The 26,034-nt window shown below is 36.8% G+C and overlaps 1 protein-coding gene across 3 annotated transcripts; it reads left to right on the top strand.

Annotated features, from left to right (window-relative positions):
- The first annotated feature begins 53 nt into the window (after window positions 1-53).
- CUNH11orf54 (chromosome unknown C11orf54 homolog) lies at window positions 54-21,382 on the top strand. Of its 3 annotated transcripts, none has more exons than XM_035009386.1 (9): window positions 54-132; window positions 4,353-4,533; window positions 7,075-7,173; window positions 10,025-10,098; window positions 10,284-10,385; window positions 11,329-11,505; window positions 12,877-13,026; window positions 19,237-19,353; window positions 20,474-21,382. In XM_035009386.1, exons 2-9 carry the CDS (start codon window positions 4,479-4,481, stop codon window positions 20,645-20,647), a joined length of 948 nt encoding a protein of 315 aa, XP_034865277.1. In that variant the 5' UTR covers window positions 54-132; window positions 4,353-4,478; the 3' UTR covers window positions 20,648-21,382. The 3 variants fall into 3 exon arrangements, with proteins under 3 accessions (XP_034865277.1, XP_034865276.1, XP_034865278.1); XM_035009385.1 differs by having other exon boundaries at window positions 98-307; XM_035009387.1 differs by lacking the exon at window positions 4,353-4,533 and adding an exon at window positions 8,846-8,911 and having other exon boundaries at window positions 107-307.
- Window positions 21,383-26,034: the final 4,652 nt, after the last annotated feature.

Raw genomic sequence — 26,034 nt, 5'->3', positions numbered from 1 at the left:
AGACGCGGGGCGCCATTGTGCCCGCCGCGAGGGGTGGGGCGATTGGCGGTGGGCGGTGCCTGAACGCCCAAATGCGGAGGAGGCGGGGTTGACGGACAAAGTCAGGATTCAGGTGCCGGCTTCGCTAACCTGGTAGGCACGTGGCATAGTCAAGAACCTTTCCAGAAATGACAAGAACAAATTGTGGGGCCAAGTAAACGGAGTGGATGTGAACTGCGAGGAGTCAGCCACTCTTCTGTTTCCGGTGTCTCGCATTTGCTGAGCTGTCGGCGGCTTTTCTAAAGCCTTCGGGGGTGTGTGCGTGGCGGTGAGTGTGGTGCTGGCTGTGTTTTGTCATGTCTACTTTTGCCTTCAAAAATCTCTTCTGTGTGAAACTGACAGGCTCATGCTTTGACCGTGACTCCAAATGTGTAACCTTTGTTCTGGAAGCCGGTGTTACTCCATAGCACACCCCATTCCCCTCTCCACCTTTGGACTTGTTTCATTAGCTCGCTCTTTCCCCCCAAACTGAGGCGCAGCCTCCAGGACTTGGTTAACGTTATCCCAAGACACCAGCGGTGGATTTTTTTTTTCCTACGATTTTGATTCCTTAGTCCCCTGAACGGCCACTGAGTGTTGAAACAGTTTAAACTAGTTTAGTTTTGGTGATTTTTTTCCCCCTAAAGGAGTTACAAAAAGGAATGAGCTGGTTTGATGGGTCCACTTTCAGACCTCTTGTATCATATGATAGAACCGTAAAGCTGCCTAGTTCTGTATAGTTAGTGTCATCCCAGGATTGAACAGACCTGGAAGGTAATCTGATCTCTTTACTCAATTTCGGTCTAAATATTGAAAAAAATTCCAGGCATGAAAGTCGAATCCTCTAGGCATCTCCACAGTCTAGGAGATACTTGGAAGCTCCAGGGCAGGTAGGGCATGTCTTACTCACCTATGTGGGAGCTGGCCTGGCTGTGGAATTTGTGAGGCTCAGTACGAAATGAAAATGCAGGGTCCCTTGTTCAAAAAGCGCCACTAAAGGTGCTAAAATATGAGCCATCTCCTTTCTTCTGTAGTATCTCCTTTGACTTGTCATGGTGTTTTAACTTTCTGTTTTTAATTATAATAGCATGTTAATCGTGCTATTATTATGCTGTTATTATTAATAGAAATTTGCTATTTGATACCAAAGTAAAGAAAAAATTTTAAATATAAATTATTAGCATGAGTTTTACTTCTTATAGCATGCAATGCCAGTTTTAAATACAAATGTAAGGACGGTTAACTCCTATGCAGAATGGATGAAATTCACAGTTCATATTTCTTAGCTCATACAAACATGTGTTTTGTTCTTACTAGAACAATGGAGACTGCACAAAACCAACTCACCTGTATTTTCTTTTTTTTTTTAACTTCTTGATGTATGCACATTCTACCAACACTACAGAATCAGGGGACTTTGAGTTTCGCAGAATTCCACAGATGGTGGGTCCACCAGATTTCTGTGCTCATGGGGTTTCACAAATGCTTTATGTGAATGAGGTAGCAAGGAATAGTGGTGGACATGCACTTTGCCCCTCTGGCCTCTGGTCCTGCACATGCTCCATTGTCCTATTGGTCTTAAAAGTTCAAATATAAAGTTAAGAATTTCAGGGTGGTGACAACAGAGCATTAAACCAAATGCCATTCTGAGCACATGGCCCTGTGTCATTATACTAATTGCACACCCCTGAGGCCAGCCCTATCTCAGAGCCTTATGAGTCTGATACACTGTAAATATTCAATAAATAATTAAGGCTGAACTGGTGCCCACTAGGAAGGCACTTGGACGACAGAACCACAGTCCTATCTTCAAAGAGATCACAGCCTGGGTGAAAGGAACAAAGCAAACAGATGATAACTCTGAGTGCTATAAGATGGCTCTGTACAAATTCTTCCTTCTAGGAGCTGAAATGTGTCATTCGGTCACAAGTTAACCCGTATGGTATAATGTGAGGAGTTCTGGCTTTACAGAGGGCTACATTTGGTTTTGAATTATTTCTGCCACTTTAATACCTGAGCGATCTCGAGTAAATAATATATTCTCTCTGGCCTATTCCTCTTCTGTAAAATGAGAATTATAATATCTATTTGGTGTGAGAGGCTCTGAGAGAATGTGAAGTGCCTAACATGGTACCTGTTATAGAGCAGGCTGCCAATAAATGGTTATCAGCTTGGTTGCTACAGTTGGCCTACCCTGTCAGGCATTGTCTCTGCGGCTCTACTCATCCAGCTGCCTCCCCTTTATACTCTTCCCTTCTTTAGACCCTCCTTCTGGGCCACTGACTCCCAGCAATGGAATCTGGAGGGTAAATATCATGTGCCTCCTTAGGCCTAAAGCTGTCCTCCTAGAGCCACACTTGAGTTTATATTAGAACCTTTCTAACCCCCTTCTCTCATCAATCCAGCTTCAACCTCCCCTCCTCCCTCCCACATAAACACATTTATACACACATTACCACACTGCCTTCTGGGCTGTTGGCTTGCCCGAAGTTCTACATTTCCAAACCAGTTATTCAACTGTAGCCTCCCGGGGTTGGACTTTGTTTTTATTTTGGTGGGGAAAGAAAACAAGCAAACAAAAAAAATCTGACCTTTTAAAGATAGCAAAGGGTGTAAAATTAGGATTGTATTTGAATTTAAACTTGTCTTTATTACTCCTACTATAAACAGAAATATCTAGAATGCTTTATTTTTCTCATTATAAATAAATACAGTATTGAGCAGATTTTGACATGTTCTTAATTAGTATTTTCTGATAAAGAAAATATAAGATGTTAACATTTAGAAAATCTAGGTGAAGAGTATACAGGAATATTTATACGTATTCTCTGTCCATCTGAAATCAAAAAAAAAGTTAAAATGTTTCATTCCTGAACAATTATAGATTGTTCAACTGAAAGATATGCTTGAGATCATTGAAATATGATTATATAGGACTTGGGGCCCATTATCAACAGTTGATATTTTATTTGGGAGACTGATTATGCATATTATGTAATTAAAGAATAATAAAATTTGGTATTTGATGAAGTACTTATATAAATGTTAAGTCCTAAATGTATGAGATTAGCATGTTTGTGGAGGATATGTTGTTTGAAATTATCATCAAAACCAGAAACCCAGGAATGCCTGGTGGCTCAGTTGGTTAAGCATCTGCCTCCAGCTCAGGTCATGATCCCAGGGTCCTGGGATGGAGTCCCCGCATCAGGCTCCTTGCTTAGCGGGAGCCTGCTTCTCCCTCTGCCTGCCATTCCCCCTGCTTGTGTGCTCTCTCTCTCTCTCTGACAAATAAATAAATAAGATCGTAAAACAAAACAAAAAACCAGAAACCTGGTTTCTAAGAAACCTGTGAATCTTTGGAAAATTTTTTTTAAAAAGTGGGGGTGGGGGGATTTTCCAAGTGATATTGAAAGACCACCTTTCACTTACCAAGTAAGCTTGTATCAGAAACTATTGAGATTAATAATTAATGAGGTGTTCCATTAACAATTTTAATGAGAATCTGAATAGTGCTCTTAGAAACACTCTTAAAAGAGTTTTGCTTGCATTCTTTGTTGCAACTGGCTGAGAGTGGGATTCCCTGCCCACCTCACATTATTTTTGCTTTTTTTTTTTTCCTTCATTTTATTTACTTTGCTCTGCTTGCGTACCTTATCACCTGAACACTTAAGGTTAAGATACTAATCTCTGTGTATATATGCCTACTTATTGTAAAATATGCTTAGCATATATTTTTAAAACATCAAACTATAATTGGTTAGGTTATCAGAATAATTGAACATTAAAGCTGCTTACCAAGAAAGTATCTTTATTTATTTGTAAGTAAAAGTAATAATTTGAATTTCAATAGCTACTCATTTGTAGAAGTTTGCATTTCTCTTAGTAATTTAAATTTTCTTTTATAAAAGTGATAACCTAAGAAACTTGTTTAAGTTTTAGCCTAAATGTCAAATATAGAATAGAAAACACAAATTATCTATGAATTACTTGAGCATCTTATACTGTTATCTACAACCATTTAAATAGTTACTTATAAACCTTAAAAACTACCTTTTGCTTCAGGACCTATGTTCCTTAGACCAACCATTAGAAAACTGCATGTTCGATCCACATATATGACTAAAAAAAATGAATCATGTGCCTTCTTAGTTTGGCATTTCCTTTTATCTATTTTAAGTGTTGACTTTAAAATATCAGTATTAAAGAAAGGTTACTTGGGCATTTCTCACTTGGAATGTTAAATACTGGAAACTGTGGTTGCCTTTCTGTGAGGAAAGAAACATAAATGCCCTTTTGCCCTTTTTATATAACTGAACTCTTGTGTTCCTTTCCAGAGCAACAGCTGTTCATGCATGGTACACAGTGAACTCTTGTGATCATTAGCCTACATAGGCAAACTCTTCTGGTCATTAGCCTACCATAGTTTTGTGTGTATATCCTGATACCTAAAGAAGAAAGAAATGGCTTGTGCTGAGTATTCTTTTCATGTGCCAAGTCTTGAGGAGCTTGTTGGAGGTAAATACAATAATAACTTTGAGGTTTTTTTAATTATTCTAAGGGAAAAAAATTTAAAAATAAAAATATTCTAAGATATGATTTATGCAATAGTATTTCCATTGCAGAACTTATTTTCCTGGGGTGCCTGAGTGGCTCAGTCAGTTAAGTGTCTGCCTTTGGCTCAGGTCACGATCCCAAGATGGATCCCCGCATTGGGCTTCCTGCTCAGCAGGGAGTCTGCTTCTCCCTCTCCCTCATTTTCCTTTTTGATATCTCTTTGTACTTTTTTTTAAAGATTTATTTATTTATTTCAGAGAGAGCACGCGTGCACGAGCAGGTGGAGGGGCAGATGGAAAAGGAGAGGAAGAGGGAAAGAATCCCAAGCCAACTCTGCCCTAAGTGGCGCTGAGCCTCAGGCTCCATCCTGGGACCCAGGAGATCCTGACCTGAGCCAAAACCAAGAGTCAGATGCCCAACTGTCAGAGACACACAGGAGCCTTCGTATTATTTTTATTGAGAGAGTCCAAAATTATGCCCCCCTAAAAAAACTAAACTCACCATTTGAAGATTCTTGTTAAGATACCAACTTTACAGAGTAAAAACGAATATAGCAATCCAAGACTTAAGTATGTGTGATGCCCACAAAGTCACATAATTTTAACTTTTTACCAGTTACAATATTCTTAAATATATAACCTACTGTGGTATGTTAATCATGTCCCTAACATTACTACTCTTTCCCCTTCTCCTGACATGATAGACTGCCGATGAACTTGCTTAGATTTCTCTGTCTGCATGTATTTTTATGCATTTCCCCTTGTTCGAACAAGAATTTAAGGCAGCTTCACAGGATTAATTAGGAGGAGTGATAGATAAGAAAAAGAAAATAAAAATAGGAATATGAAATGAAGCCAGGAATAGTACTAACCCAAAACTGTATAGCCTGTCAGAAAGCTAACATTTATTTGACAACCTTTAGGTTCTGATAGTACCTATAAAACCAGCCTTTTCAAAGTGCACCCATCCTGATAGTTTGTCTGTCTTCCTGATAAGGTTGAAATCACGAAGTGTACTTGGGTTTTGCTTGGTTGTGGCTTTCTTCTTCTAACCTTCCTATTTTTTCCTAAATTTAGGTGGCAGCTAGTAAACAATCTGTATCACTAGTATTCTTTGCCTGTATTTCTTTTCTGTCAGTCTTTCTGTCTTCCCTGATACGATAGAACAGCTAGGAATCATTTCTTTGAGGGCCTTTCTACATCTATCTTCTCTTGTGTGTTTGTGTTTTATGTTCTTTCTATATGTACAGATTATATTTAGTACAAAATAGAAATGGAATCTGAGTTTTTTGGCTTAAAATTTATTTTCAGTTTTACAGAAAACCCTAGAGCAAGAATTCGGTCTCTGTAATTGATAAAAAATAGATTTTACTATATTTCTACATGCTGAAATCTTTTTCTATTTATAAGTCTGCAGTTGTTAGTTTAGGGAGGGGAATTTTCCAGGCAACTTGATTTCTGTTTTCATATAGCTAAAAGATCTGGTGTGGAATGTCTACATGGCTAGATTTAAGACGACTTTATGTTTTGGAGAATCTGATTCTATAAAACCTAAACTAATGTCTGACTACTCCCAGAAAAAATTTTATGGAAACTTATCACCCTTAGAAGTACATTCCTCCTGGGGTACCTGGGTGGCTCAGTTGGTTAAGCATCCAACTCTTAATTTCGGCTCAGGTCATGATCTCAGGGTCATGATCTCAGAGTCATGAGATCAAATCCTATGTTGGGCTCTGCACTGGGTGTGGAGACTGCTTAAGATTCTCTCTCTCCCTCTCCCCATCTCTAACAAAAAAGAAAAAAAAGTACATTGCTCCTAGATTTATTATGTCACTACCATCCAGATTGAGATATAAAATATTTCCAGCATCCCAGAAGACCCCTTTATTTGCTTTTCCAGTCAATATCTCTACCCCAAGAGGTAACACTGTTCTGACTTCTGTCACCTTAATTACTTGATTCTGAAGTATATATAAGTGAAGTTATATATATACTCTTTTGTGTCTTACTCCTTTTGCTCAACATTTTCTCTTCAAGTATCAATGAAATTGTTGCATGTAATTGCTTACTTTCTAACCGTTTAAATATATACATTTCAATAGGTCTTTAGAATTCTCTCCCCAAAAGGTAGGTAGTCCTCACCTTAGTGCAGTGTTTATCTTTAATGGTTTAAATCTCTACAGATTTATAGTGATTTTTACGGGGGTATTTGATATGACACATGTGATTGTGTCTAATGTCTAATTATATTCATTAGGAAGACCATTTCACCGCCCCCCCCCCTTATTTTTTAAGTAAGCTCTACATCCAACCTGGGGCTTGAACCAAGATCAAGAGTCACTTGCTCTACCTACTGAGCCAGCCAGGCGCACTCCTCCCCCCAACTTTTAATAATACAAGTTTAGATTGGAAGCATGATACCCAAAATGTTGAGGGAAGATTTGATATATGGTGGCAAATTTTTACCTAATGTTAAAGAACTTTTTTTCCTTGTCTTTGTCAGTTCTGCAGAAGGGGCTAAAGGATAACTTTGCTGATGTCCAGGTCTCTGTGGTTGATTGCCCTGATTTGACTAAGGAGCCATTCACCTTTCCTGTGAAAGGTAAACAATTTTTGCAATTCACTTTTTTCAGTCCTAATCTTTTTCTGAAATGAGAATTATTATGAAGGGCCATCTTAAATTATCTACAAATAAAGGATATTGTCCCAAATTGTAGACTAAATCATGCTGAATTTCTGTGCTGTTTTCTTATATTGAGCAAATTTCATTTTATACTCTTGTGGGAAAATACTGTTTTATGCACTTTTGTTATTTTCACAGGTTACATAATAGATATTCAGTAGCCTAGAATCCTTGATATCACATGAGAATTTTGTTTTTAACTAACAAATTCCAGCTGTCCACAGGACATCTCCGCCTATATATGCTAAGGACAACTTGAGGTCAGCATGTCAAAATTTAGCTCACTGAAGTGACTGTTATAGAAACATAAATTTTTATGTTCTAATTTATTTATTCAAGACCAGAAGTGATCTTAAAAGCCTTGTATTTGAATCATCTGAAATACTTATTTGCCAAGTGATCATCCAGCCAATGTTTAAAGTAAGAAGGGAAATTAATACTGATCGAGTAAATATAATTTGCATGATAAACACCTATATTTGATGTTTTCATTTTTACAGTAATACTGCAAGGTAAGTACTAGCCCCAGTCTATAGATGAGAAAACCGAAGCTCAGAGAGGCTAAGCAAGCTCAGTAGTAATCATAAGCAGGATTCAAATCCAAGTCTATCTATTTCTAAAGTCTGACCTTCTCCCATTATACCCTACTGTGATGAGCAGTTTGAGATAAACACTCACACTCATTTCCTCTTTCATTATGTAACTGACATCTTTGTTAAAAAGTAGTTTTACATGGAAGTCCTGGACTCTGCTTCTTTCTCTGTCACGTACAGATTTCATTACCCTAGGTAAGCCAACTAATGTATTTGGGCCTCAAATATATTAAAATGGAGAGATTTGGCTTTCATGTTCCTTTTGGTCTTTCCAGTTTAAAGTCTTTGATTTTAAGTATACCTGTAAATTCTAGAAGTTTTGTGTACCAGATGGCAATTTCTCGTTGTACCTTGAAATCATTTAGCATTATACTTTTTTATAGCCATGGTTCTTCCAGTTATAAAAGTAATCTATTCCCCCCACTAAATAAGTAATTAGTTAAAATAAAATTTAAAAATCAGAAAACACAGAAGAATACAAGGAAAAGAAAAAATGGTTAATCTTAATTCTGTCATCCAAAGAATTTTCTAGTCAATAATTTGTAAGCCTTTAAATGGCAACACTAAGGAGGCTAGATATGTATGCTTATATATGAATGATCTTTCATAAATGTAGTTAGGGTACTTTCTACATGAACTGGTCTTACTGAAGTCACCAGTGACTTTGGTACGCTTACTAGTATTTTCTGATCTCTCACATATTTCATAGTACCCAGCCATTGATGCCTGACATTTTCTCTCCTCTCTCCTTGGTTCTTTTGCCTCTTCTTCCTTGGTATCTTTCCTAATTCCACGTTCTTTCTTCCTTATTTTTCCTAGCTCATTTCTCTTTCTGGCAGGCTCTTCAATCCTGACAGAATTTTCTAGAATTCTTTCCTTAGCCTCTTCTTCTATACAATCTCTCTGCATTTTTCCATCCACTCCTGTGGTTTTAAATTACTACTTGGATACAAGAACTTGAAATCTGCACATCTCACCTCAGGCTCTCTTTTTCTTAGCTATGGATCAGTAATTCCAGCTGTCCACAGGACATCTCCGCCTATATATGCTAAGGACAACTTGAGGTCAGCATGTCTAAAATTTAGCTCATTCCTTCACCATAGTTGCTTATTCTCCCTTGTTCTTTTTCTTAATTTCCTCTTCTCCATCTCTACAGCCAACCATTTTTAGCTCATTACTTGTCTTTTTCCTAGACTATTTAAAATCATCCCCCAATGGTTTCTTTCAACTTCAACATTACCGGTGGTGCCTGGCCAGCTCATTTGGTAGAACATCTCAGGGTCCTGAGTTCAAGCCCCATGTTGGGGGTGGAGCTTACTTAAAATTAAAAAAAAAAAAAAAAAAAACCCAAAACCAAAAAGACAACTTCAACATTACTAACTTATGAGAAAGATTCTTATCCATGAGTAATTTCTGCTGATCCCGTAGAAGACATTTCTAAAATCCCTAATTATAAATGGGATCTATAAAAATTTTGTACATCTACCTTCTGCATAACTGAAGAAATAGAGCAATTTTATCTACTTTACTTTGTAATAATGTTAGTATGAAACTGACAAGACTACTTTTTCTCAAACAAAAGGTAATTAATTTCCACTCTACATTTCAAAAAAAAAAATGTACCTTTCCCAAATTGTGTCTAGCTGTACCTATGATGTTAATTAAAAATGTAAGTAGAAAGTTCCCAGCATCTGAAGTTATCTCTAATTACTTGCATTTCTATAAACAACCTTGGGAATAAACAACTTTGGTTTCTCAGTATGGATTTCTCAAAGAGTTAATAACTCAAACAGCAAAATATTCTATATTAAAATACAATTTTAGCCAACTCCCCCCACCAAAAGCACAGATTTTTAAAGGAACAGGTTATTACAGACTAATTCTGGAAATCTCATGCCATCCAAACTTTGGCTTCAATTCTGGCCTTGCTCTATTACCAACATTCTGTTGCCTTTATGCGACCAACTATATCAAGTCATGCTTATTTCTGACAATATTAGAAACACAGTTAGAATAGGATAGCGATCATAGTTACTTTCATCTTCCAACCCCTGCTACTTGTAAAACTGTGAGAATGGAGAAGTTATATACTCTTAATAAATTAAATTAGTGCCTTCTGGCATTTTATGCTTAAGTTAGATGTTTTGCCTATTTTTAAGATGACTTTTTTTTTTTAGGCATCTGTGGGAAAACTAGAATTGCAGAAGTAGGAGGTGTGCCTTACTTATTGCCTTTTGTAAAAAAAGAAAAAGTAAGTGTACTTTTACTCTTCACATTCACATGAAGATTATAAGAAATTGGATTGATTCCTCTTTTTATTATTAGAAGATCCATTGACCAATGTGGCAAGGAAGTGTTAATGGACTCAGTCAAAAAAAGTAAACCAAGAGATTTGTATGAGTTATCATTTAAATAATATTTTTTCTTCTTGCATAGGTTTATGATATAAATAAGATTGCAAAAGAAATCAAGCTTCCTGGAGCTTTTATTCTTGGAGCAGGAGCAGGCCCATTTCAGACTCTTGGGTTCAATTGTGAGGTCAGCATACATATAATTATTTTATTTTATTTTATTGATTTGACATTTGGTTATCTTTTTTCTTTTATTGCCCTATCAGGAATTATGCTTTTTGAATGAATTACAAATACGCGATGTCATTTTTCTTTATAGATTTGATATTGTTTGATATAGATTTGGACTATAGCATATGCTCTATAATGGAGCACTGACCTTTAATTTCAGATTTTCTTAGGGTATATACTCAGTGTTAGATGAGTCTGAAGTCCTAATGTGGTCTGCTGAGGACCATGGATTATGAAAGATTTTAATCATTACACATCAGAGAATTCCTAGCTTCACTCTAGATCTTTCCTTTTGATATGAGAACAGCTTTTGATCAGAAGATGAATGGAATAATTAATGAGTTCATTAATTCCCTCTTTCAGACTAAATAGTAAGGACCTACCCCTGTGGTATGATGACTATTTACAAAACGTACTATTACTGTGTATGTTAGTATATTTACAACATAAAAACATCACTGTTTCTTCACGTCTCTTAAATAGAAGAGTGAAGGACCTCTTTAGACTGCCCATCCCCTCACCTCTTCAGATGTGACCGTTAGTCAATAGTCTTACAAGTTCTTTTGTAGAAAGATTAATATAATTTACCTAGTGTTCAATATAGAAAAAAAGTTTAAAATCTAAAGTCAGACATTTTAAAGCACAATTTACAATGTTACAGAAACGCTGTAAGAAATATTGTAAACATTTTATAAAATATTTTTTCAATTTTTTGATGTTTGTAAATCTTTAACATTTTGAATCTCAAATTAAATATTTCATACTTCATGTTTTCTTACTAGGTCCTGAAAATAAAATATCTTAAGGATAAGATATTTTGTTATGTTACTCAAATATTCTCTTTGCATATTGATGCCAGGGTTGACTAATTTACTTTTCTTATTTACTTTTCTTTTCAGTTTATGCCAGTTATACAAACAGAAAGTGAACACAAACCTCCAGTGAATGGAAGTTACTTTGCCCGTGTTAACCCTGCAGATGGAGGGTGCCTACTAGAGAAATACAGTGACAAACATCATGATTTTGGGTGTGCATTACTGGCTAATCTTTTTGCCAGTGAGGGTCAACCTGGAAAGGTGATTTTTTTGTTCACAAAAACACAGTATTCTCCAAAAGTTCTCAGACAGCTAAAAAGTTGAGCCTTTTTTTTTTTTTTAAGGATTTTTTTTTTTTTAAAGATTTTATTTATTTATTCATGAGAGACAGAGACAGAGAGAGAGAGGCAGAGGGAGAAGCAGGCTCCCAAGGAGCAGGAAGCCTGATGCGGGACTCAATCCCAGGACCCTGAGATCATGACCTGAGCCGAAGGCAGTCGCTTAACCAACTGAGCCACCCAGGCGCCCTAAAAAGTTGAGCTTTTATTGCCACAAATACAGTTTTCTTAAGAAAAGTCAAAACTAGCTAAGTCAAATTTCTTTAAATAACCCAGTAATCTTATGAAAGATTACTGTGGTACTATAGGCTAGGAGAAAGTCTTATTTAAAACTGAGGTTAGAATACTTAGTAAGCAAAAAAAAAAGAATACTTAGTAAGAGTACCTTTTTTTCTGAGGAATAAAAGGTAACAATATTCATGTGGAGAGTGAGTCAAATACCTGAGCCATTCAGTTGAAATAAATAGATAGTGCCTACCTTTTGTTAGTCTATAAGTAATTTGTTCATTGCCGATGGATCAGATGTTGGTTGACCTAGACAGAAATGGTGGTAGTAAAATGTTATAGCAAGGAGGAGGGTAGGAAAATTAATGCTTCACTTCATATTTACTTCCTGTTAGAACACAAAAAGATGATTACAGTGTTAGCAGTTGTGAGAACTCTCAGATTTTTAAATAGAGGTAGCCACTTTAGCTACTTTGAGAAACAAGGTAGTGAATTAAAAAGACTTGATTAAGGAGTCCCTGGGTGGCTTAGTTGGTTAAGCATCTGATTCTTGATCTCAGCTCAGGTCTTGATCTCAGGGTTGTGTGTTCAAGCCTTGAGATGGGCTCCATGCTGGGTGTGGAGCCCACTTTAAAAAAAAAAAAAAAAAGACCTAATTAAGTGGAAGTAATACAAGTCCAGAATTTTAAGGGAAAGGAAAAAATGTAATCACTTTCTCTTCCCATCTAAATTACCAGAGGTTAACCCCTTTAAGCCAGGAATTCTCAACTTTTAACCACCTTAATATATAAAGATAAGAATCTCTAGAGCTCAGTGGAGGACTTCACTGTAACTCTCTCTAAGAAAGCATGAATAAGACTTATTAGAGTAAATGACAACTTATATATATAAAATATATATCATTGATCAAGACAGGATTGAGACATCTCACTCAACTTCTATGTGGGTGTTCTAAGCAAACAAGTGAATATTTGCTTGATGGCATTAGATTATGTGTTTCACTTTGATAGTGATTCACATAGAATTTTGCAGCTTAGAACAATGGTATGCATATTTATGTCCTCTCTAGGTCATTGAGGTGAAAGCCAAAAGAAGAACTGGAAAACTTAACTTTGTGACTTGTATGAGACAGACTCTTGAAAAACATTACGGAGATAAACCTGTAGGGATGGGAGGTACTTTCATAATTCAGAAGGGAAAAGTGAAGACTCATGTAATGGTAAGGGCCTTCGTGTATGTGCGTGCATGTGTATGTGGGTATGTATGTGCACATACTGAAGATCTTAGGATTTTTTAATATACATTGAGAATTCTACCCTTAGAGACACCTGAATACTTTTACTATGATTGTATTACTTTAAAACTTAAATGACAAACAACGCTTTAAATCACACTGTGAGATAATATCTAAGTAGGGTCCTTTTTTCATGTTAATAAATTAGAACTTTCTTTTCATTGTGTTTGTTTTTAAGATCTAGAGAGATGTGAGTATAAGCCTTAGACATGGATTATCATTTTTATTGCCAGAATCCCAAACTCCATACATAGATTTTGCTATTAAGACGGTTGTGGTGGGGCACTTGGTGGCTCAGTCAGTTGAGCATCAAACTCTTGTTATCAGCTCAGGTCATGATCTCAGGTTGTGAGATCGAGTCCAGCATTGGGCTCCATGCTGGGCATGGAGCCTGCTTGGGATTCTCTCTCTCCCTCTCCCTCTGCCCCTCACCATCCCTCCCTCTCTCTCCCTCTCTCTCATTCTCAAAAAAAAAAAAAAAAAGATGGTTGTTGTTTTGGGGAAAGGACTCATTATGAGAATTATAATCTTATGGGCTAATTGCACAAGTTTGTAAGACAGTAAGAATGGAATATTATATAAAGCAAGACCTAGGACATTCAGGTTTTAAAATAATTTTTTGGAATGAACGAATGAATAGTATAAAAGTCATTAAAGTTAATTTCCTTTTCATTTTATCAGTAAAATCACCAAAAAAATGTTTGGTTTTAAAGTTTTTTATCCTGATAATTTTATTTTTTATTGTATTTTTAAAAATATTTTATTTATTTTAGAGAGAGAGAGTGAGAGACAGAGAGAGCATGTGTGCGAGCAGAGGGAGGGGCAGAGGGAGAAGGAGAGAGAGAACCCCAAGCAGACTCCATGCTGAGCGCAGAGCCCAATGTGGGGCTCCATCCCACGACCCTGAGATCACAACCTGAGGTGAAATCATGAGTCAGATGCTTAACCGACTGAGCCACCCTGGCACCCCATCTTGATAATTTTAAATGGCGAGCCAGCTGATTTTGCAAAGAAAAACACAGCATTGTGAAAATACTTAATTTTCCAAATTATTAAAAACAGAATTATAGGTAAATCTATTCGTAAATACCAAATAATTATAGGAATTTTAAATATGCAAGTATATAATACTTCATTACTAACTACGGGCATACCTTGTTTTATTGTGTTTCACATTATTGCATTCCACAGATACTGCATTTTTCCTAAATTGAAGGTTTGTGGCAACACTGCATCAAGCAAGTCTTTTGGCACCAATTTTCTGACAGCATTTGCTCACTTCCTGTCTCTGTATCACATTTTGGTAATTCTCACAATATCCCAAACTTTTTCATTATTATATTTGTTATTGTGATCTGTGATCAGTGATCTTTGATGTAACTATTGTAATTGTTTTGGGGCACCACAAACCACATCCATATAAGATGGACAACTTAACCAGTAAATGTTGGTATGTTTTGACAGTTCTACCAACCAGCCATTCTCCTGTCTCTGTCCCTGTCCCTCTCCTTGGGCCTCCCTGTTCCCTAAGACACAACAATATTGAAATGAGGCCAGTTAATAACACTACAATGGCCTCTAAATGTTCAAGTGAAAGGAAGAGTTGCACTTCTTTCACTTTAAATTAAAAGCTAGAAATGATTTAGCTTAGTGAGGAAGACATGTCAAAAGCCAAGAAAGGCCAAAAGCTAGACCTCTTACCCAAATAGTAAAGTTTTAAATTCAAAGGAAAAGTTCTTGAAGGAAAATTAGAAGTGTTAGTCCAGTGAATACACAAATGATAAGAAGCCTTATAGCTGCTGTGGTTAAAGTTTTAGTGGTCTGGATTAAAGATCAAACCAGCCACAACATTCCCTTAAGCCAAAGCCTAATCCAGAGCAATCCTATAAAAGGCTGAAAGAGGTGAGGAAGCTGCAGAAGAAAAGCCTGAAGCTAACAGAGGTTGGTTCATGAGGTTGAAGGAAAGAAGCTGTCTCCGTAACATACAAATAGAAGGAGAAGCAGAGCGTGCTGAAGTAGAAGCTACAGCAAGTGATCCAGAGGCCTAGCTAAGATCATTACTGAAGGTGGCTACACTAAACAACCGATTTTCAGCGTAGACAAAACAGCCTGCTATTGGAAGAAAAACCATCAAGGACTTTTATAGCTAGAGAGAAGTCAGTGCCTGACTTCAAAGCTCCAAAGGACAGGCTGACTCTCCTGTTAAGGGCTAATGCAGCTGGTGACTTGAAGTTGAAGCCAGTGCTTATTTACCATTCTGAAAATCATAGGCCCCTAAGAATTATGCTAAATCTACTCTGCCTGTGTTCATCAATGGAACAACAAAGCCAGATGGTAGCACATCTGTTTACAACATGGTTTGCTGAATATTTTTAGCATACTGTTGAAACCCACTGCTCAGAAAAAAAGCACTCCCTTCATGCTCATTGACAATGTACCTGGTCACCCAAGAACTCTGATGGAGACACACCACGAGATTAATGTTTTCATGCCCGCTAACACAACATCCATTCTGCAGCCCATGGATCAAGGAGTAATTTCAACTGTCAAGTCTTATTATTTAGGAAATATATTTCATAAGGTTATAGCTGCTGTAGATATATGGCAGCTCAGGGCAAAGTTGATTGAAAACATTCTGGAAAGGATTTACCATTCTAGATGTTATTAAGAACATTTGTGAGGGGCACCTGTGTGGCTCACTTGGTTAAGCATCTACCTTTGGCTCAGATCATGATCTCAGGTACTGGGATCGAGCCCCCAGTCAGGCTCCATGCTCAGCGGGGGGCCTGCTTCTCCCTTTCCCTTTGCCTGCTACTCCCCCCTGCTTGTGCGCACGCTCTGCCAAATAAATAAAATCTTTTTTTTTTAAGATTTTATTTATTTATTTGACAGAGAGAGAGACAGCGAGAGAGGGAACACAAGCAGGGGGAGTGGGAGAGGGAGAAGCAAGCAGGCTTCCCACAGAGCAGGAGCCCGATGAGGGGCTCGATCCCAGGACCCTGAGATCATGACCTGAGCCGACAGCAGACACTTAACGACTGAGCCACCCAGGTGCCCCAATCAATAAAACCTTTAAAAAAAAAAAAAAGAACATTTGTGATTCAAGAGTAGAGGCCAAAATATCAACATAAATAGGAGTTTGGGAGGAGTAGATTCCAACCCTCATGGATGACTTTGAGTGGTTCAAGACTTGAGTGGAGGAGGTCACTTCAGATGTGGTGGATATAGTGAGAGAACTAGAATTACAAGTGGAACCTGAAGATGTGACTGAATGTCTGCAATCTCATGATAAAACTTTACCAGATGAGGAGTTGCTTTTTATGGATGAGCCAAGAAAGTGGTTTCGTGAGGTGGAATCTACTCCTGGTGAAGATACCGTGAAGATTGTTGAAATGACAACAAAGGGTTTAGAATATTACATGAACTTAGTTGCTAAAGCAGCTATAGGGTTTGAGAGGCTTGGCTCCAGTTTTGAAAGTTCTCCTGTGGGTAAAATGCTACTGAACAGCATCGCATGCTACAGAGAAATCATTAATGAAAGGAAGAGTCAATTGATGTGGCAGACTTCACTGTCTTAAGACATTGCCACAGCCACTCCAGCCTTCAGCAACCACCACCCTGATCACTCAGCAGCCATCAACACTGAGGCAAGACCCTCCACCAGCAAGAAGTTTATGACTTGCTGAAAGCTCTGATGATTGTTAGCATTTTTTAGCAATAAAGGGTTTTTAAATTAAGGTATGTACATTTTTTTAGACAAAATGCTACTGCATACTTAAAAGGCTACAGTATAGTGTAAACATCACTTTTATATACACTGGGAAACTAGAACATTCATTTGACTTGCTCTATTGCGTATTTACTTTATTGCAGTGGTCTGGAACAGAACCCACAATATCTCCAAGGTATGCCTGTAGTTACCATAATGTACATCATATCTCTAAAACTTACCCATCTTATAACTGAAAAGTCTTTGTACCGTTTGAGCAATACCTCATTTTTCCCACCCCCAGCCCCTGGCAACCACCATTCTAGTCTCTTTCTCTAAGTTGGACTCTTTAGATTCCAATAAGTGATATCATGCAATATTTGTGTGTGGCTTATTTCACCCTGTTCTCCAAGTTCATCCATGTTGTCACAAATTGTGGGATTTCCTTCCTTTTTAAGACTGAAAAACATTCCTCATATGTATATATCACAATTTTATATACATGCACACACATATATATAATTAAATCACACACACACACACACACAATTTCTTTATCCATTCATCCACTGATAGATATACCCAGAAGTGGGAGAAGTGGGATTACTGGATCATATGGTTCTATTTTTTGAGGAACTTCATACCATTTTCCATAATGATTGTACCAGTTGACATACCTACTAATAGCATACAAGTGTCCCCTTTTCTCCACATCCTCGCCAACACTTGTTATTTCTTGTTTTTGTTTTTTTGATAATAGCTATCCTCACAGGAGTGAGGTGTGATATCTCATGGTTTTGATTTGCATTTTCCTGATGATGAGTGGATATGAGCACTTTTTCATATACCTCTTGGCCATTTGTATGTCTTCTTTGGAGAAATGTCTAATTCAGTTCCTTTGTCTGTTTTTTAATTGGGTTGTTTTTTTGCTATTGAGTTGTATAAGTTCCTTGTATATTTTGGATATTAACTCCTTATTGGATATATGGTTTGCCAATATTTTTTCCCATTCCATAAATGGTCTTTTAATTTTGTTGATTGTTTACAGTGCAAAAATTTTTAATTTGATGTGGTCCCACTTGTTTATTATTCCTTTTGTTGCCTGTGCTTTTGATATCAAATTTGAGAAATTATGGTGAAATCCAATGTCATGAAACTTTTCCCTTATGTTTTCTTCTAAGTGTTATATTTTAGCTCTTACCATTAGGTCTTTGATCCATTTTGAGTTAATTTTTGTATATATAAATTAAGGGTCCAGTTTCATTCTTTTGCACATCAATATCCAGTTTTCCCAGCACCATTTTTTGAAGACTATCCTTTTTCCATTGAATGGTCTTGATACCCTTATTGAAAATTATTTGCTGTGTATGCAAGGGTTTATTTCTGGGATCTCTATTCTATTCCACTGATCTTTATGCCATTGTCACTGTTTTGATTACTTGTAATAACTTTGATATCAGGAAGTATTAGACTTCCAACTTTCTTTTTTCCCCTCAAGATTGGTTTGGCTCTTCAGGGTCCCTTGTGATTCCATATGAATTTTACGATGGATTCTTCTCTATTTCTGCAAAAAACTTCTTTGGGATTTTGATAAGGATGGCATTGAATCTTTAGATCACTTTTGGTAGTATTAACATCTTGACAATATTAAGTTCAATTCATTAACACAGGATATTTTTTCATTTATTGGAATCTTTTTATCCTATTTTTTTAAAGATTTTAGAGAGCTCACATGTGTGCGCGTATACGAGTGGGGGGGGGGAGGGAGAGGGAGAGAAGCAGACTCCCTGCTGTGCCCTCAGGGCTCCTTGTGGTGCTCCTTGCTGCCCTCATAGTGGGGCTCCACGGGGGCGGGGGGCTCAAGGGATCGATGGGGGGCTGCAGATGGGGCTTGACTAAGGGCTTGATCTCCAGACCCTTAGATCATGACCTGAGCCGAAATCCAGTTGGTCACCCAAAAGACTGAGCTACCCAGGTGCCCCTATTGGAGTCTCTTTAAATTTCTTTCAGCAGTGCTTTGTAGTACAAGTTTTTTGCCTCCTTGATTAAGTTTATTCCTTAGTATTTTATTCTTTTTGATGCTTCTACCAATTTCTAATGCCTTGCTTCCCCCTTCCCCCACCCATCTACTGGTAGCAGTAATGAGATTTAAAATTAGGATGAGGATATATTTCCAGGAAAACTGAGAGGCTATGAAAAATAAAAAGATAGTAATAGATTCATTCCTTCATTCATTCATTCATACATTTTAGGTTATACACTTGATTGGTGATCCTTTTGAAAACTAGGGTATGTAATTTGTTTTGATTCTAAAAATAATTAAATGTATAAGAAGGCTTAAATTTTTAACTTCATGAAGTTATATATAATTTAAAAGTTTAATTCTCAATAATATTCTATATATTTAGAATGATCTTTTATTGTAGCCCACAGAATTTTCTTCCTGCCCACTGAACTCTGATGAAGAGGTGAATAAATGGTTGCGCTTTTATGAGATGAAAGCTCCTTTGGTTTGTCTGCCAGTTTTTGTCTCCAGAGACCCAGTAAGTTTATGTCTGTCTTCTATATTGCAGTGTCATACAGTGATAATGCTTAGTTTTTAGGATAACACTTTTGTGTTATTATTTAAGAACTAGGATAGTCTCCAGAATTATCATGAAAGGTAAGGCAGCAGGTGGCTAACCAGCTCTATGAGTTAGGCTGGGCAGGTTTTACTTTTGAGCAAATGAAGGCACAGGTATTTTTTATTTTATTTTATTTTATTTTATTATTTTATTTTATTTTATTTTATTTTATTTTATTTTATTTTATTTTATTATTTTATTTTATTTTATTTTATTTTATTTTATTATTTTATTTTATTTTATTTTATTTTATTTTATTTTATTTTATTTTTTATTATTTTTTTAAGGCACAGGTATTTTAAATAACACCCAAAGTCATGTTATTAAATAGTAGAATCAAGACCAAGATTCAGGTATCCTATCTTATTTGTTGCTCATTATACTATTATTATAGTCTAATATTATACACTAGAAAAAGATATAATGTAGACCAATTCAAAGAAAGTATCTACCAGAATACTGACTAGTCATATTTTTTTGATCTAATGATTACATACATGTCTAGTAATTTATCCTTAAATATATTCAAAATATGTGAAATTATTAGTTAAAAGGTTAGTCATGAAAGCATTACTGTAATAGAATTGGAAATAATCTAGATGTCAGTTGGAAAGTGGTATGTAAGTACAGTAGAATGCCATGTAGGTGTAAAAGAAAGAGGAAGCTCTTTTATAATCTGATATACTAAGATCTCAAGCATATTGTTAAACGAAGAAAAGTAGTATTCAGCACAGTATGTACAGGGTGCTACCATTTGAGTAAAAATTACAAAAGTATATGTTCCTGGAAGGATATATAAGAAACTGCTTACACTGGTTGCCTGCAAGGAAAGGGAGTAAGTAGTAAAAGCAGGAGATGGAAAGACACATTTTAATGAATATATCGTTTTTCACCCTTTGAATTTTGAATTAAGTGAATGTGTTACTTACTTAAAAAAGTAAAAACTATTGTAACATTAATAGAAAGGTCTCCCTCCCCCTCGAACAAACCCTATCCAAACTAATTTGAATACTGACAGATGGCCTGTCTGTTGTCCTAGGGGTTTGATTCGAGACTGGAGCACACTCATTGCTTTAGTCATCATGGAGAAGGTGGACACTACCATTATGACACTACCCCAGACACGGTGGAATATCTTGGATACTTCTTGCCTGCGGAGTTTCTGTATCGCATCGACCAACCAAAAGAGACCCACTCATTTGGGCGAGATTAGATCAAGTGAAACAGAAATAATTAACTAAAGCTGATTAATTAACTCATTAATTGATACTACTATAAAATCCAATGGAAATGATGTCACTACTTAAATCCCATTTGGGGGCCTTTAACTGAAAGGTATGTTGACACTTAAACTCTATTATTTCATGCAACTATCTTAGAGATTTTTGGAAACAAATATACGTAATGAAAATGTTCTTCATTATTTTTTTATTCTTTAGTAACAACAGAATCATGTGATTTATTCCTACCGTCTACTGGCAATAACTTACATTTGTATAACATTATTAAATTTTTCAAATTAGTCTCACAACTCCTAAGTGGATGTTTCTGGGTATTAGAAAAATAAGTGTTACAAATGTTGATAGTTGTTGAATCTTAGTACTAAATTTAAAAAATCCGTTTCAGAAATCCGAGTATACTTTTTTTCATGGAATAAGGTGGTCAGAGGAAGCAACTTTACCCCTTTTGGTGGGGTTGAACCGTACTCAGAAGTTTGCAGTTTGCCTTTCACAAACACTGGCAACTAGGTAGTAGACCATGATGCCGCTGCCTTTGTTTAGCTTGCCAGTTGGAAGCAGTTTGTACCTTATGGGTTATTTGCCAGAAGGAAAGGGAAAAGAAACAGTATCAAAATACAGCACTGAAGTGAGTATACTTTAATTTACAAGTGAAGCTATTGCTAAACATGACCACTGTCCTTTGTAAAATAAAAAATTATACTATTTTACTGATTGTAATTATTGAAATTTTCCTGGATATTCTTCTATAATAATCATTAGTCAGAAATCAGCTGTCTAATCTTAATCTTGCTAATGCTAACCATGTGTAAATTTAGGAGCTCTTTAATACCAAACACATACTAAATCTTCAAAAAATATTTTTTGATTATCTTCTTTGGATGTTACCTATAACATGTCCTGTGAGTTTAAACGCCTAAATGTTATTTTTAAATAAGCACCAGTTTGAAGCAAAAAAAAAAAAGTATAAAAATTTTATGTTCACAATATAATGTTTCTTTTTAATATCTTACCTCCAGACAGAAAAAAATATTACTGTTTATTGGTTTAACAAAAGCGTATTGGACACCTACTCTGCCCACTGGAATGTAGGCTCCATGAGGGTAAGGGCTTTATTTACCAGTGTAGCACTAATGCCTTTAACAGTGCCTGGCCAAAGCAGGCATTCAGTAAATATTTGTTGAATAAATGAGTGTGTGGAAGATTATGCCAGATGCTTCACCAGATGCTGGGCTCTATCATTCAGTCATTTATATATTGGGGGAAAACTCACAATAAACAAATATATAATATGACAGGTGGTATTAAGTCCTATGAAGAAAAATAAAGCATAGGATGGACTGTAAAGGAGGATGCTATTTTGTTGTGTCCATCTCACGTGAGACAGGATGAACTCATCACCCAAAATTCGGTTTGGATGTCGAGAAGGAAAAAGTCACACACACCCCAACAGGGTTTGAAAGGATTTACTGCTTGCATAATGAGGCTTTCTAGGGAAAGCTGGACAGCTCCCAAGCAGATCCAAAACTGGCTTGAGAGAACAGGGAAAGGAGACTGGCTTGAGGTTTTTATGGTGGTGAAGGGTTAGGGCCAGGGTGATGATTCCATATGCAGTTTAAATTTCCCACAAGTATCAAAGAAGGAGCAGCCAGGCTTATCAGCTTGCTCAAATATGGAGCAGAATGGGAAGAGGGAGGAATAATGCTTAAAAGCTGTCAGCAGTCAACATAAAAAATGGAATCAGACTCTTTATTACACATTTTATATAGGGAGATCAGGAAAAGACTCTGATAAAGAGACATTTTAGCAGAGACCTGAAAGAAATGAAAAAGTGAATCATGAAATTATTTGGAGAAACATCCTTCCTGGCAGATTTAAAAGTCCAGAGGCAGGGAGGGGACTTTGTATGTTTAAGAAAGAGTAGGGTGCCTGGGTGGCTCAGTTGGTTAAGTGTCTGCCTTTGGCTCAGGTCATGATCCTGGAGTCCTAGGATCGAGTCCCAGGGAGCCTGCTTCTCCCTCTGTCCTTCACCCTTCATGTGCTCTCTCTCACTGTCTCTCTCTCAAATAAATAAATAAAATCTTAAAGAAAGAAAAAAAAAGAAACAGTAAGGAGATTGTTGTGAACAAAGTAGGATCCCCTGATTCTATGCAGCTAACACCTAGTGCATGCTCTAAGAAGCAGTTTTGTAAGTGCTATGTATGTATTTACAAAGTTATATGTTAATGCCATATTCACTTTAAAATTAGAAATATGATGGGGTACCTGGCTGGCTTAGTTGATAGAGCTTGTGACTCTTGATCTTGGGGTTGTAAATTCGAGCCCCTTGTTGGGTGTACAGATTACTTAAATAAAATATTTTAAAAAACAAAATGTGACAAGTATGCCTAATATCATCAATGATTGAGGTTCTAGCCAGGAAAAGCAAGCAAGCAAGAAAGAATAACAACTGAAAAGGGAGAAATTTTGGCAGAAAACATGATTGATTCTTAAAAAACCCAAGAGAGTTTATAGTGGAATTATTAGACTGAGTTCAAGAAGATTCTAAAAAAAAAAAAAAGAAGAAGAAGATTCTAAAATATAAAATCAATGTATAATAATAAGTTGCATTTCTTCATACCACTAAGAAATAGTTAAAAATATAAATTTGAAAAAGATATCAATTACAATGTTATCAAAAGTACTTTAACAAAGATTATATATAGTCATCATGGAGAAAATTATAAAACTGTTGAAAACCTAAAAACATGCAAAATAAATATATCTAGGAAAATACAATATCACAGAAGCATCAGAAGCATTTCTTATCAATTCCATGCCAGTCTAATTCCAGTAGGGCTTTTCATAGAACCAGTTGATTCTAAAATATGGGATAGCAAAGGGCCAAGATTAAACAAAGATTTATCAAGACAGCAAGGTCAGGGTATTTGATATATAGATACCAAAATTTATAAACTTATTAAAGTAAGAGTATGGTTTTGGTACAGTGATGGACAACCAAACCCAATAGAATAGAAAATCATTTGCAGTTTCTGTTGAAACCCTTTCATCCATTTTCATCTGACATTATTGATCAGTTATTTTAAAGTTCTTGCCTACCATCTCCATTGTTTTGATCATCCATGGATACGTCCCTGTTGTTTTAGGTTTAGATTATCAGTCACTCTTGCCTGCCTTTTTACATACCTACAACTACTACTACCATTATATGCTGGATATTGTGTGTTCTAGGTATCTTCCACTGATGAGGGTTTCTACCTTTCTTTTGTAAGGTAGATAAAGTGAGAGACTGATTTCCTCAGTGTAATCAGAGATTGAGCTGGGTTGGGTTAGGGTCGTATTTTAAATAAGACTCAGGCCACCTCTACTTACAGCGTGTTATTCCATGTGTTCCTTGGAGTTTAAATTGAGATCCGAGCAGATCTCTGTCTCCTCAGCCTTGAAAGATGGTGGGGGGGTTCATTTCTTCCCTTAGGAAGACTTGAGCTCCATGAACCCTCAAAATCTGACATAATTTTCATAGAACACTTCCCTTTAAATGGGACTTAGTCTCATATATCTGAGTCTGCAGAAGACTTCACTCTGTTTTTTATACTTAGATCTTTAATTCAATTGGAATTTTTATTTATGGTGTGAGATGGGGGAATGTAACTGGATTATTTTCCATATGTGACAGATTGTTGGCCTTGTTCCTCCCTTTATCCACACCCCTTTCCCTGCAACTCTGCAGTGCCTCTAACTGAAAAGAGTGTCCTCTCTCCCATCCTTGACTTTTAGGCTTGGTCACGGGCCATGTGGATGTCAGACATGTAATGCAGGCAAAGCTTCCCTCTTGTACCTCTGCCATCGCCGTAAGAACATACCCTGAACAGCTTGCTAGTCCAAGAACAATGAGAGACACATGGTACAGAGTTATCTGAATGACCTGTAGCCCTAGATCGTGAAGTAGAACCCACCAGCTGAGCGCAGCCTAGATTCTGATTCTCAGGTGTGTGCCCTAACCCAGATGAGATAGCAGATGCCAGGGCCAAAATGCAGAAGGATGAGAACCTTAAAAAGATGAAATAAGAAATACGATTAAAACACTTAGCACAGTGATGGGCTCAGATAGAGCCAACGATAAATACTAATCAAATTTTAAAGGTTGTAAAACCTTTACAAACTTATACATAAAGAATACAGTGGTTCTCAAACATGATTGTGCAAAAGAATCCCTGTTGAGCTTACCAAAAAATAGGTCTCTCTTGAAAATTCACATTCCCAACACACATTGTTTTGGTAGAGGGTGACACCAGCACAATCCTATTTTCCTAAATACCTTAGGAAAGTAATTCAAAAACTTAAATACTGTCTTGGTCAGTATAAAACTTGAAAAGACTCATGACTGATGTGGGGCTACAAATGATCAGAAAAGAAGTCTTGAGGGGCACCTGGGTGACTCAGTTAAGCATCTGATTCTTGATTTTGGCTCAGGTCATGAACTCAGGGTCATGAGAGCCCTATCTCGGGCTCCTTACTAAGCATGGAGTCTACTTAAGATTCTCTCCCTCTCTCTCTCTCTTTCTCTGCCCCTCCCCCCCACACTCTCTGTCTCTCTCAAAGAAAGAAAGAAAGAAAGGAAGGAAGAAAGAAAAAGAAAAAAAGAAACTCGAGACATTTTTTCTGCAAAAAGGTGCTTTTTTTATAGCACGGGGACAGGACCTGTGGGCAGGAGCTGCACTTCTGTGTGAAGCTGGTGGTTCTAAACTTAGTGCTCAAGGGGAAGGGGACATGTGAGAGTATTAGATCATAAATGTCTTCTTCAAATTTCTACTTGTAAAACTATGTTTGCAAGATTTCTCTGGTGCTTAGCAATCAGCTCCATATTAACTATGGGTGAGATGTAAAGGCAGTCAATGAGACTCTTTAAGAATGTAGGTAGGGGCGCCTGGGTGGCTCAGTCGTTGGGTGTCTGCCTTCAGCTCAGGTCATGATCCCAGGGTTCTGGGATCGAGCCCCACATCGGGCTCCCACATGGCGGGAAGCCTGCTTCTCCCTCTCCCACTCCCCCTGCTTGTGTTCCCTCTCTTGCTGTGTCTCTTTCTGTCAAATAAATAAATAAAATCTTAAAAAAAAAAATGTAGGAGGGGGTGGGGGAATGGGTTAGCCTGGTGATGGGTATTAAAGAGGGCACGTATTGAATGGAGCTCTGGGTGTTATACGCAACCAATGAATCATGGAACACTACCTCAAAAACTAATGATGTAATGTATGGTGATTAACATAACATAATAAAATTAAATTAAAAAAAAAAGAATGGACTAAGAAAAAAAGAATGTAGGAGCCAGCACCTGTTTGATCCTTATCAAAGCCATGCAGGCTA

This window comes from Mirounga leonina, unplaced genomic scaffold, assembly GCF_011800145.1.
Source record: "Mirounga leonina isolate KUSES-001 unplaced genomic scaffold, KU_Mleo_1.0 Mir_153, whole genome shotgun sequence".
NCBI classification, from domain to species: Eukaryota; Metazoa; Chordata; class Mammalia; order Carnivora; family Phocidae; genus Mirounga; species Mirounga leonina.
The sequence above is the reverse complement of the archived record's forward strand: the minus strand, read 5'-3'. Positions and strand labels throughout refer to the sequence as shown.

Bases quoted from the DNA above. Each gene is read 5' to 3' on its own strand.
- CUNH11orf54 (XM_035009386.1), top strand. From the start codon at position 4,479: ATGGCTTGTGCTGAGTATTCTTTTCATGTGCCAAGTCTTGAGGAGCTT. The intron at 11,506-12,876 runs GTGATTTTTTTG...TGTCCTCTCTAG, and splicing joins GTGAGGGTCAACCTGGAAAG to GTCATTGAGGTGAAAGCCAA. The intron at 13,027-19,236 runs GTAAGGGCCTTC...CTTTTATTGTAG, and splicing joins AAGTGAAGACTCATGTAATG to CCCACAGAATTTTCTTCCTG.